General features: G+C 35.8%; 1 protein-coding gene and 1 pseudogene across 1 annotated transcript; both read left to right on the forward strand.

The window, feature by feature from the left end:
- Positions 1 to 1611: 1611 nt before the first annotated feature.
- On the forward strand, positions 1612 to 2058 carry LOC126787382 (pentatricopeptide repeat-containing protein At1g12775, mitochondrial-like). Its single transcript, XM_050513277.1, has one exon. It carries the CDS (start codon positions 1612 to 1614, stop codon positions 2056 to 2058), a length of 447 nt encoding a protein of 148 aa, XP_050369234.1.
- Positions 2059 to 7134: 5076 nt separating this feature from the next.
- On the forward strand, positions 7135 to 9358 carry LOC126789281 (pentatricopeptide repeat-containing protein At1g12300, mitochondrial-like; annotated as a pseudogene).
- The last annotated feature ends 2226 nt before the right edge of the window (positions 9359 to 11584 follow it).

An 11584-nucleotide genomic window follows, 5' to 3' on the forward strand; every position in this document is an offset into this window, starting at 1 on the left:
ATTTTCAGAATTTCTCGTATGTAGTTATGTATTTATACTCAACGATCACTGTGTATTTATATAATTATCTCTAATTTAGGCCGTTTATTCTATATGCGAAGATGCATGCCATACGCTGAAGATATTATGTAAAAGTTCATATGTACTTTCAAATATGCTACGTTTCATGTGCTTTTCTGTGTTACTTTTACATAAATTATGTATTATGATTTCATATAATCATTTGCTGAATGCTAATAAAGATACCACGATAACTAAAAAATATTTCCAATACCTAAATTTCAGCTTACATACACAATTTTTTTGATTACTAATGATCCTATATGGACTAATAACGGCTCAATTTCTTAAAGTAGCTGCACAGCATGATCAAATATCTACATGTGATAAGAAGAAAATGTAAATTGAAATTATCCTTATTTGTTTTCTAATTAGTTATGACTTATGAGAAAAGCATATTTTGAGCTTTAGACACCTTTTGGGGTAATGCTAGACACACTATGCTTGGGGAAATGACATTAACCAACCTAGTGTGCCTAATGGTCTAAATATCGTTTATCGGTATCGTATCGGTCGAAGGGTAAAACAATATATCAGAGATATATCGGGCATATATCGATATATATCGGTTTTATCGGATTTGCTTATTTTCAATAAAATTTATAAAATTATACTTTAATATATACCAAATAAACTAAAAAAACGGTATTAAGTAAACTAAAGAAAATAAATACTTGATTTTGTGACAATTAAAATACACGAACGACACCTAATTATAAAAATAGGTATTTAAGAATGATTATTTAGGCTTGAAATTCATCATATATATTTAAAATATATCTAAATTAAAAATATATATGAAAAAAATGAAAAAATATATATATAAGTTTTTTTAAAAAGAGGAAATAAATATTAAAAAATTAAACAAAAATTGAAAAATTAAAAAAAAATCAAAGTTTGACCGATATTTAACCGTTGACTGATATATTCAACCGATATGGCGATATCGTATCATTTTCTAAATATCACCGATATATCAGCCGATATATCCGATATTTAGAACACAGTCCAACCAGTACTTTACTTGTATTACAAAAGAGGATGAACAAATTCATCACATATTCACATTTGCTTTCTATTTATTTCCGAAACGTGGCAAGTAATAATACAATAATTAATGTAAAGTGAGTTATATATCATTAACATAAATATATAAAAAAATCAATAAAAAATACAAAAAGAAATTACCAATTAAACAAAGAAACTCAACCCCCTAATTTTTAATGTATGACAACTCTTGTTTGCTGTCAAGTGTTAACTCCACCACGTCTAACGAATCTTCACTAACCTCCATGTTCCAAACACAGCTCCCATAATCGCATTGACCCGACCAAATAAGAAGAATAATGAATGTAGGGGAAAAAAAATATGAAAACCTAATTTAGTAGAAGCGGTGCCTTCTCATCTTTGGTTGGCAATTGGAAACCTACTGATTAGACGGCATTGCAAAGAAGAAGAATCAGAAGACAACTAATTCTTGGCTTAACATACTCAGCCGTGTCGAAAACGGCAACAAGAGACGCGCACACAAGCACACAAAACTTGGATTACATGAAAAGGTTGTATTCGAACACTCTAAAACCAAATCAAGGAGATAAAAAAGATATCAGGGCAGCAAAAAGAAACACTAGTGGAGCTACTCAACTGCTCAGGAAGATAGAACTATCTCCTGATTGCAAGCCTGACCTAGTTACCTACAGCATTGTCATCAACAGTCTTTGCAATGAGACGCTAATTGCTGATGCATTCAACCTCTTCTCGGAGATGATCAGTAAGGGTATCAAGGCAGATGTCATCACATATACCTCATTGATTGATGGAGTTTGCAAATTAGGCCAGTGGGAACAAGCTACGAGGTTGCTGAAAGAAATGGCAAGTCAACATTTTCCAAATGTGCAAACGTTCAATGTCTTGGTAGATGGACTATGTAAAGTGGGCAAGGTTCGGGAAGCTGAAACTGTGATTCAACTAATGATCCAAGGAGATATTGAACTTTGAACTTAATGCAGTTACATTCAATTTTATGACTTAAAAGTTTCAATAATCACAAAAGTGAGTTTTAGTAAATTCTAGAGTCCATTAAAAGCTATGACACATAGTTATTGAATATGTAAAAAATAGTGAGGTTCATGAACAACCACGAAATTTCATATTACATCTCATGAAAAAACTACATATAGGCTCAAAAACTCACAGGTTGTTATCGACTTAAACTAACCAAACATGTATGACATATTACATTCAATCCAAATTTCACATGTTCATACCAAATCCACATCATCAATGAAACTTACAATTCAATTCTTATGGAATGCAAAACCATCATCTATGTATTTAGAGACATAATTATCCTAGACTTTAGAGACATCCTAAGACTCAATTGACTCAAATAAAGCAAACACATTTTTGTTAACTGTGCAATGGACTGAAACAGCCACAAGTAAGGGTATTGCTTTATCCGATATAACTTAAAAGTTAGAATATTATTTTCTTTTGAAACTATATACATCTATTTATACAAAGTTATTTTCTAAGTTATAAAGCGAGGTGGACGTGCGGCCTAAATCAGTCGTCTAGCACAAACTCATCCATTTGTTTCAGAAGGCTGGATAACTAGAATCAGAGATAATCACAAGGCATAACTCATTTGTTGGACACCACGGGGGCCACATCCTCGAAAAAATGTTTTCCCAATCGACTCCATCACTGAGATGTATGTCAGTCGATGGGTCTCTAAGATCCAATTTTGTAAATCTTGAACCAGTGTAATGAAAATAGCATGCCCATTACTCAACTCGGAATAACTTTGTCTGTTAGACTGACCCTAAAATGTTAATAAAAGACACATTCAATCCTAAGTGACCTTAACAAGGTACAAATGGAGGGTTAATGCTAAAATTAACAAAATAAACTTTACATATTCCGTTCCCTTTATAACTTACAATAAACTAAGCATAAATAAATATTTTAGCTTTCTTAAAAATTTATGTAAGTGTAACAAGTATCCTATATGCATACTGCAACAAAATTAAAACATTTATCACAACCATATAGAATAAAACAAAATCATTTAAGACTTATAATATAATGATTGGAGGATTTTGTAAGGGAGGCCTGGTTGCTGAAGCTGAAACACTGCTCTAAGAAATGGAAGAGAAAGGTTGTTCTCCAGATGGTGGTACCTACAATATATTAATTCGAGGGCTCATCAAGATCAATGAGTTATCAAAGACGATGGTTCTTATTCATCAATTGGTGCCACGGGGTTTCTCCACAGATGCATCAACAATGGAAATGATAATTCATTTGTTGTCCAGAGATAAAGTGGATCCAGCTTTGTTGCCATTGATAAAAAGATCAGCATGAATTATGTAGAATTTTTTTTCTTTTACATCTTTGAATCTTCAAACTGATCATTGTGGCTGTCACGTTGAACTTTGAAATTGTTGAAGTTTAGGCAACCATTGTGTACCCGATTCTTCATGTATGTGCTATTTGACTTATGTGCTATTTGAAGATTCTTCCAGCTTAGCTATAAAATGCTGTCATTTCTGTTTCTCTTCTGTATCTAACTATCTGTTTTCACACTGACAAAATTGGTCGCATGCTTTTCATTGGATTGGTAATTTTGCAATCCATGGTTTTGGAATTTGAGGTTTCTGGGTGGCTTTTGCTTTGCCCAACGTCCAGACTTCTGCCTCATCGCTTTTCTTGAGATAATGCAAGTTGTATAGGAAACTGAAGGTGTAAATAGTTTTGCAAATTTTTTATTTATATAGCCACCACTTGTATTTTCGGTTTAAAGTATTGTCATCTTGACAATCACTTCTACTAGTTACATATCATTTATGTCAAAATACTGAAAAAGCCTATGTCTTTTCTAATCAGGTTTCTCACAGAATTTTCAGATTGTGGATGGGTCATATAATTTTTGCAGGTTTGTTGCTTAAAGAGATTGCGTGTATGGTTTTCGAGTACCGGGAGTCGGGAGACTGCGTTATGCATGGTGAAAGAGATTGCGTTTCATATTTTGGTGGAGTTTGATTACTTGAACCGTGAGTTTTTGATTATACAATAGGGATTTGAAGCCAGAGTATGTGTTGCTTTTGTCGATGATTGGTCCGATTCATCCGAGTAAAGATCTTGGGAAGTTGGCGTGTTGCAAATGGAAAAACAAAGTTGCAACAATTTCTAGGGCTTTGAAAGATTTTAAGAGGTCGAATGGGGATCTTACTAAGAATCAATGTTCTAAAAAGCAGCTGCCTAGGCGTCAACTAAGTACTAGGAAGCGGGTCACCACCATATTTTTTGCCTATTCATCAATATGTGACATTTGAGGAATTTGACGGCCACCTAGGGGGTTTTAGCCAGTACATGGCGATCAAAATCGGTGTAATTTAAAAAAAACACAGTGGAAGTCAAAGAACTTTTTGATGAGATTTTATTTCAGATGTGACACAGAAGATGAGGAAAGAGAAATATATATTGAGTTTGAATCCGATACCTGAAGAGTTAGAGAAAAATTTGGAGAAGAAAAACTTGAGATTTAGTTTTGTATTTGTTTTATAATTTACCTTTTGTTCTAATATTTTTATATGGTCTTTAGACTTAAGTTATTTTGAGTTTAGACTATTTTGAAAATTAATATTTAACATCTTTATATATTTTTAACTATTAAACTATTTAAATAAATGTATATAAATAAATAAATATTTGATAATTCGAATTTGATTAGGCAATGCCTAACCGTCTAAGCGCTAGGAGGTAGTTGTCCGGCTGCATATCATCTAACGGTTTTTTCTTTCGAACTTTGCCAATAATCAGAAGTAGAATTAAGATTTGGAAAAAGGCTGAGACAACTCAGGGTTGTGGAGGGGCGGAAACCTCTGAGGATGCTGAGGCAGAGTCCATCGTGGCTAGTGTAGCCAGTTTTGTTAATGAAGTGAAATCAAATGGGAATGCTGTGGAAGAACGAGTGAAGAATTCTGTGGTTAAAGATGATCAGCTACAAGTGAAGAAGTAAAAGACAATCACCAGGAAAACAAGGACCAGAAAAGACCAGACCCTTTAAAAAGGAAAAATTTTCTTGCAGCCGCTGACCTTAAATGCAAATTGGTTGATTTTGGAAATGCTTTTTGGACATAGAAGCAATTAACAAGTGATATACGGACAAGGAAGGCAGTGCAGATTTCCGAAAGTTATTCCTGGAGATAAATACTCGACTCCTGCAAATATGTTGTCATTTGCTTGTGTTTGCTTTGAGCTAGCCACTGGTGAAGTGCTTTTTGATCCACACAGCGAAGCGGTGACAAATATGACAAAGATGAGGTGAGTGCAGTTTCTTGACCATCCCTAATCCAAAGAAAGACTAAGCATGTTTTGAGGTGAGTGTAGCTTCTGGCTCAGTAGCTCTTTTATCTTTTTTTTTTCAGGGTTGAGAAATCTGAAAGAGCCGGTTAAGGTTGCTATATCTTACACAGCACTATCTGACCAGTTGATAGCTCAGATTACGATGTACATTGGTAATTATGGTATTCCAGATATCTACTTTTTAGGTTTCTGGCTGGCTTTCGCCTCTCTTTTGCCAATTTCCAGACTTCTGCTTCATTGGTTTTCATTAGATAATGTAAATTACATATGTCCATCAGCTTTCCTACTATGATGTCACTAGAATCTACAATGTCTATTATGGTGGAATAACTTTTATTACACTAGTTTATTTTCTATCACATAATGTACAATTAATCCTCTATACATTTATAGATAAAAAAGTATTAATTAATCGAGGTTATAAAATTATCGATAAACTTTTAACTAATAGAAAAAGAATGGCTAGTCTCTTTTTTTACCCTAGTCTTCCTCTTCTTGGCGGGACAAAATAAGTTTTCAAAATAAAAATAAGAAAATGAAAAAGTTTTAATTTCCTTTTTCCTTTGTACAGTCACATGTTCTCTTTCTGTACTTTATTAACCCTCAGCTTAAGTATTGTATTTGGTTATGTACTAAGAATGTTGACGATTTGGAAGCAGTGACGAATCCAGAATTGAAATGTGACATGAGCTACTTTAGACAGACAAAAAAGGTTGTTCGACGGTATTAGTTTTATTTATTTATTAAAAATAACAAACATACATAGGAAGGACTCAGAAGATGATTCTTCAATTAAATCATTAGCAATTGGAGTGCTTACTAAAGCTTGTGAATGTGAACATGCTGATTGTTGATAACTCTTTTTACTAAATCATGTATCAATTTCTTTAGATATATGCCTTTTAACACAATTAACGTGATCATCATCAGATATCTTGAAAAAATACATCATAAATTATATAGTTACTTAACAATTGTTCGATGCAATATTTAAAGTAATTATACAATTGTTACTGCTTATTTTACAGTAATTGTTTTTAGAGAATGTACTCAATGTAAATAAAAGTTTAAAAGCTTTGTTTGTTGAAAACCACGGTGATTCATTTAAGTTTTCTGCAGACCTCAAATGGCATAGGACTATAGAAGGTTCCAGCGCTGATATTTACTAAATTAACCATAACAGAACATCCGCCGTATTAGTTTATTAACCAGAAAACCAAGCGAACCATCAACTGAGTTTAGAGAAAAAGAAAGCAAGTAGTTGCTACAGAAATTGGAGAAGCTTGATAAGAATCTCAATCTAGTATTTCATCATATATGAACAAATAAAGCACTAATCTTGAGTTCTTGACTACACTGATAAACTAGCCAAACAAATTTGAACATCTGAATTCTATTTTAGGGTCAACTGGTCAAAAACTACTTAGCAGAAATAAGAAGAACCTGATTGAGCCTGAGCTTGGCGGCTTACCCTTCTCGGAGATTGGTAATGAGAGCAAGGCCAATGAATAGGGAGCTTCGGCGGAGTGGCGACTGGCGAACTGGCGAGTGACCAGACTGCCGGAGTGGTGACGGCCGACGAGCTTGGAAGATGAGAAGAAGAGTAAAAGACGCGAAGACGGCGAAGTCGAGAAGATGAGAAGAAAGAGAACTGAGAAAAGGGTTCAGTGCTCTCGCGGCCTCGCCTCTCTGTTTCACTTCTTTTTTTTTTAAATAGAAGTTGGTTTTTTTTTTGGAAACCCAAAGTTCACATCGCCTGGATCCGCCACTGTTTGGAAGATATAATTGGAGGAGAGATCTGAGAGAGCCAGTTGAGGTTGCTGATTCTTAGAACCCGGCTGATCGGTAATTTCAAATGAAGATGATAAGGCCGACTGCTTCTTCTTCTGCTGCTGTTTCTCATTCCTATCGGTATTGTGGTTGCATCAGAACACAACGTACAAGAGGTATTCCTGTTCTCCTTCACTCTACTCCTCTTGATAATTTCTCCTACAGCTTTCATTCTTAACCCTCAAAGCCTAGTAGGAAGTCTAGAAACACCCAACCTATTAAGGTGGACAATGTAGTGAGTAATGTTGAGGATGCCCAGAAGGTGTTCGACGAAATGCTTCACAGGCGTCCTCTGCCTTCCATTACTCGTTTCAATCAATTATCGACTCCACTCGTGAAATCCAAGCGTTATTCGGAAGTGATTGCTATGTATAGACAACTGAGTCTGCTGCGAATGGCTCCAAGCGATTCTAGTCTGAACATTACCATTAACTGTCATTCTCGTTTGAATCAAATGGGAACTGCTCTATCTGTCTTCGGCAATTTCTTCAAGTTTGGTCTTCCACCAGATGTCTGCACCTTCAACACTTTGATCAATGGCTTCCTTCTCCAAAATAGAGTTGCCGAGGCTACAGAAATTTTCAGAAAAATGGCGTACAGCGGGTGTAAACCCGATGTGGTTACTTTCAATACTCTAATAAAGAGATTGTGCATCAAGGGCAACATTAGTGGAGCTATTCAGCTGCTCAGGAAGATGGAACCTATCTCCTGATTGCAAACCTGATATATTTGTATATAACACAATCATTGACAGTCTGTGCAAGGACACACTGATCGCTGATGCATTCAACCTCTTCTTAGAGATGATCAGTAACGGTATCAAGGCAGACGTCATCAGCTATACCTCAATGATTGATGGAGTTTGCAAATTAGGCCAGTGGGAACAAGCTACGAGGTTGTTGAGAGAAATGGTGAGTCAACATATATTTCCAAATGTGCGAACGTTCAATGTCTTGGTAGATGGACTATGTAAAGTGGGCAAGGTTCGGGAAGCTGAAACTGTGATTCAACAAATGATCCAAAGAGATATTGAACCTGATGCAGTTACATACAATTCTCTTATGGATGGTTACTGCTTGAGAGGAGAGATGGAGGAGGCAATACAAGTCTTTGATCTCATGGTAAGCAAGGGCTCCATGGTCAATCTTCGAAGTTATAACATATTGATAAACGGGTATTGCAAAAATAAAAAGATCAATGAGGCTGTGATGCTATTTGAGGAAATGTCTCCTATCAGATTGGTTCCTGATACCATTACTTGCACCACACTAATGGGTGGTTTTTGTAAATTGGGGAGAATACAAGATGCGAAAGAGTTGTTCTCTAGGATGCAAGCACGCGGCCAAATTCTGAATGTTCGGACATGTGTTGTTTTGCTGGATGGCCTTTGTAAAAACCAACAACTTGGTATGGCAATAGAGTTGCTTCGTGAGATGGAAGGCATGAAGTTGCAACCAGATATTATTATATACAATATTCTTATTGATTATTTTTTCAGAGCTGGAAAAGTTAGAAGCTGCAAGGGATCTATTTTGCTCTTTATCATCAAAAGGACTTCACCCCAGTGTTACGACTTATAATATCATGATTGGAGGATTTTGTAAGGGAGGCCTAGTTCCTGAAGCTGAAACACTGCTTAAAGAAATGGAAGAGAAAGGCTACTCTCCAGATGGTGGTACCTACAATATATTTATTCGAGGCCTCATCAAGAACAATGAGTTATCAAAGGCGATCCTACAATATATTTATTCGAGGCCTCATCAAGAACAATGAGTTATCAAAGGCGATGGTTCTTATTCATCAATTGGTGCCACGCGGTTTCTCTGCTGATGCATCAACAATGGAAATGATAATTCATTTTGTTAACGTAGTGAATTATATTGATGTGATACGCTATACTCTTTGTAGACGCAGTATGCCGTACTCCTTGTCCATTTCTTGTCACAAATAGCACAAGTCGTCAAAGTGGAGACCACGGTGGCGTGACCTTCAACTCTCCGACGCTCAAGTTAGGTTGATGGTAATTTATGCAGAGTAACAGTGTAGGGTTCTGTATACTTACCTTATGAGGTCAAGGGTTTGACCTTTTATTGTTGAGTTGAGGTAGATCGTTTACTTATCTTCCGGTGGGGACAAGTTCCAATTAAGGTGTTCTTTGGAGTCTTCTTTAGGATGCGCGTGAGGGCGTGTCCGTAACTGGTTTGGGCCGCGAGACAGCCCATTGCACAGCTAGTGCGGCTGGCTCACTGTTGGTATTGCGAGACTGGGCTATTTATTAGCCTTAGTGCGCTGATAATTGTGCTGATTATAGCGGGCATAAGCTTATACCAACACATTTGTTGTCCATAGATAAAGTGGATCCAGCTTTGCGGTCATTGATAAAAAGATCAGTATGAATGAACTATGTTTTTTTTTAACATCTTTGAATCTTCAAACTGATCATTGTGGCTGTCACGTTGAACTTTGAAAGTGTAGACACATGAAATTTAATGAAGTAAATCATCTTTATTAAATGATTAAATCGACCAAGAGCCCGACAAAATAGCACACGTGGCGCAAAAGTCAACAAAGTCGGTGCAGATCCGAATAAAACTCGTGTCAGCACATAAACGGATGATCGTAATCGAAGCTACGTGATTTCGACTTAAATCGGAAAATTGAATGTCATTGACGATTCGAAATGGTAATTGGGCAATTGATTAAATTAATAAATTCTTTAACGGTTATAATCAAGTCAATTATTTTTTGTTTAATTTATTTATGAAAATAACTAATTTTAAATTAATCTACATATTGATTTAATTATACAATTAAAGAAATTTATTAATTTAGTGTAATTAAAATATTCTAAAAAAATAGAAACTTTGACACTATATATACCCCTTTCAACATGAAAAGAGGGAGGATTTTTGACTTGAGAAGAAGAGAGAAAATCACTTGAGCAAGATCACTCTCGACAAATTCCGAAGTCTCTCAAGTCCACGAAGATCATCAAATCCACGAAGAATCGTCAAGCCACCAAATCCAAATCCAAATCAAACTCAAATTCTCAAGATCAAGTGCACGTCACCCTTGAGCCAAGTCATATACGGAGATAGAATCAGAGAAGTTCACAAAGATTGTAACCCCGCGCTTGATATTCAATAAATCACATTTTATTTGTACACGTGTCTGCATTCTCTTATTGGTTTTCAGATTATCGTTCTACAGAAAGTGTTGAAGTTTAGGCAACCATTGTGTACCTGATTCTTCATGTATGCGCTATTTGACTTATATGCTAGATCAAGATTCTTCCAGCTTAGCTGTACTGATCCTTTTACTCTATTTCTCTTCTGCATCATACCGTCTACCATAGTTCAGTTTCACCCTTTATAACAGACTTTTCAAGTCTTTCAAGGACATTGTCTGTTCAGTTATACGTCTGGATTGATAGCTCAGATTACGCTGTACAGTGGTAAATTGGTAATATGCTATTCATGATAATAAGTTTTTAGATTTCTGGGTGGCTTTCTTCTCTTTTACCGACTTCCAGACTTCTGCCTCATTGCTTTTCATTAGATAATGGAAGTTTGAGGAGTAAATGATAATGTTAGTTTTGTCAAATTTTGATTTACAGCCACCTGAATTTCGGTTCTGTAATCTTGACAATCACTTGAAAGGACCTAGGTCTTTTAAAATCAGGTTTCTCATAGTAATTCCAGATAGTGAGGGGTCATCGTTTTTCTGCAGTTTAGTTGCTTGAAGCAGTACAGGCACACTTGATATTGACCTTCCGAAATAGATTCAGAAATAGCACATCTCAACAAAACTCAGATTCTGATTCCAGTCATTCCACCATTGAAACACTTGGTTGGTCCTTTGAGTCTGGCCATGCACATTTGAGGTGCTGACCAAAAACCACTGGTGAAAGTTTTGATCTGCATGGGTGTGAATGATCAACATTAGTGAAGTGTCAGCTAAGACAGTCTAATGATCTCTGAAAACACTTTTATTGTGATCATACTCGTCAATAATCGTGGCAGTCCAACTGTGGACTATTGTGCATACAAAAGTAATTATGTGTGATACTAGGGCTGTCAATTTCGACACGACCTGATAACACGACTCGAAACCCGCACGAAATAAAGCGGGTTGAACCCGCACGATTAAAAAGCGGGTCAGCGGCGGGTTAACCTGCCATGACCCATTTAATAAACAGGTCAATGACGGGTTAACCTGCTAACACGAAATGAACCCGCATGACACGTTTAATAAAAGAGTCGAACTAAATTCTATATAAAATACGCGTACAAAAGCTATTTAAAATGGTAATATTATATGTATA

This window comes from Argentina anserina, chromosome 3 (genome assembly GCF_933775445.1).
Source record: "Argentina anserina chromosome 3, drPotAnse1.1, whole genome shotgun sequence".
Taxonomy (NCBI): Eukaryota; Viridiplantae; Streptophyta; class Magnoliopsida; order Rosales; family Rosaceae; genus Argentina; species Argentina anserina.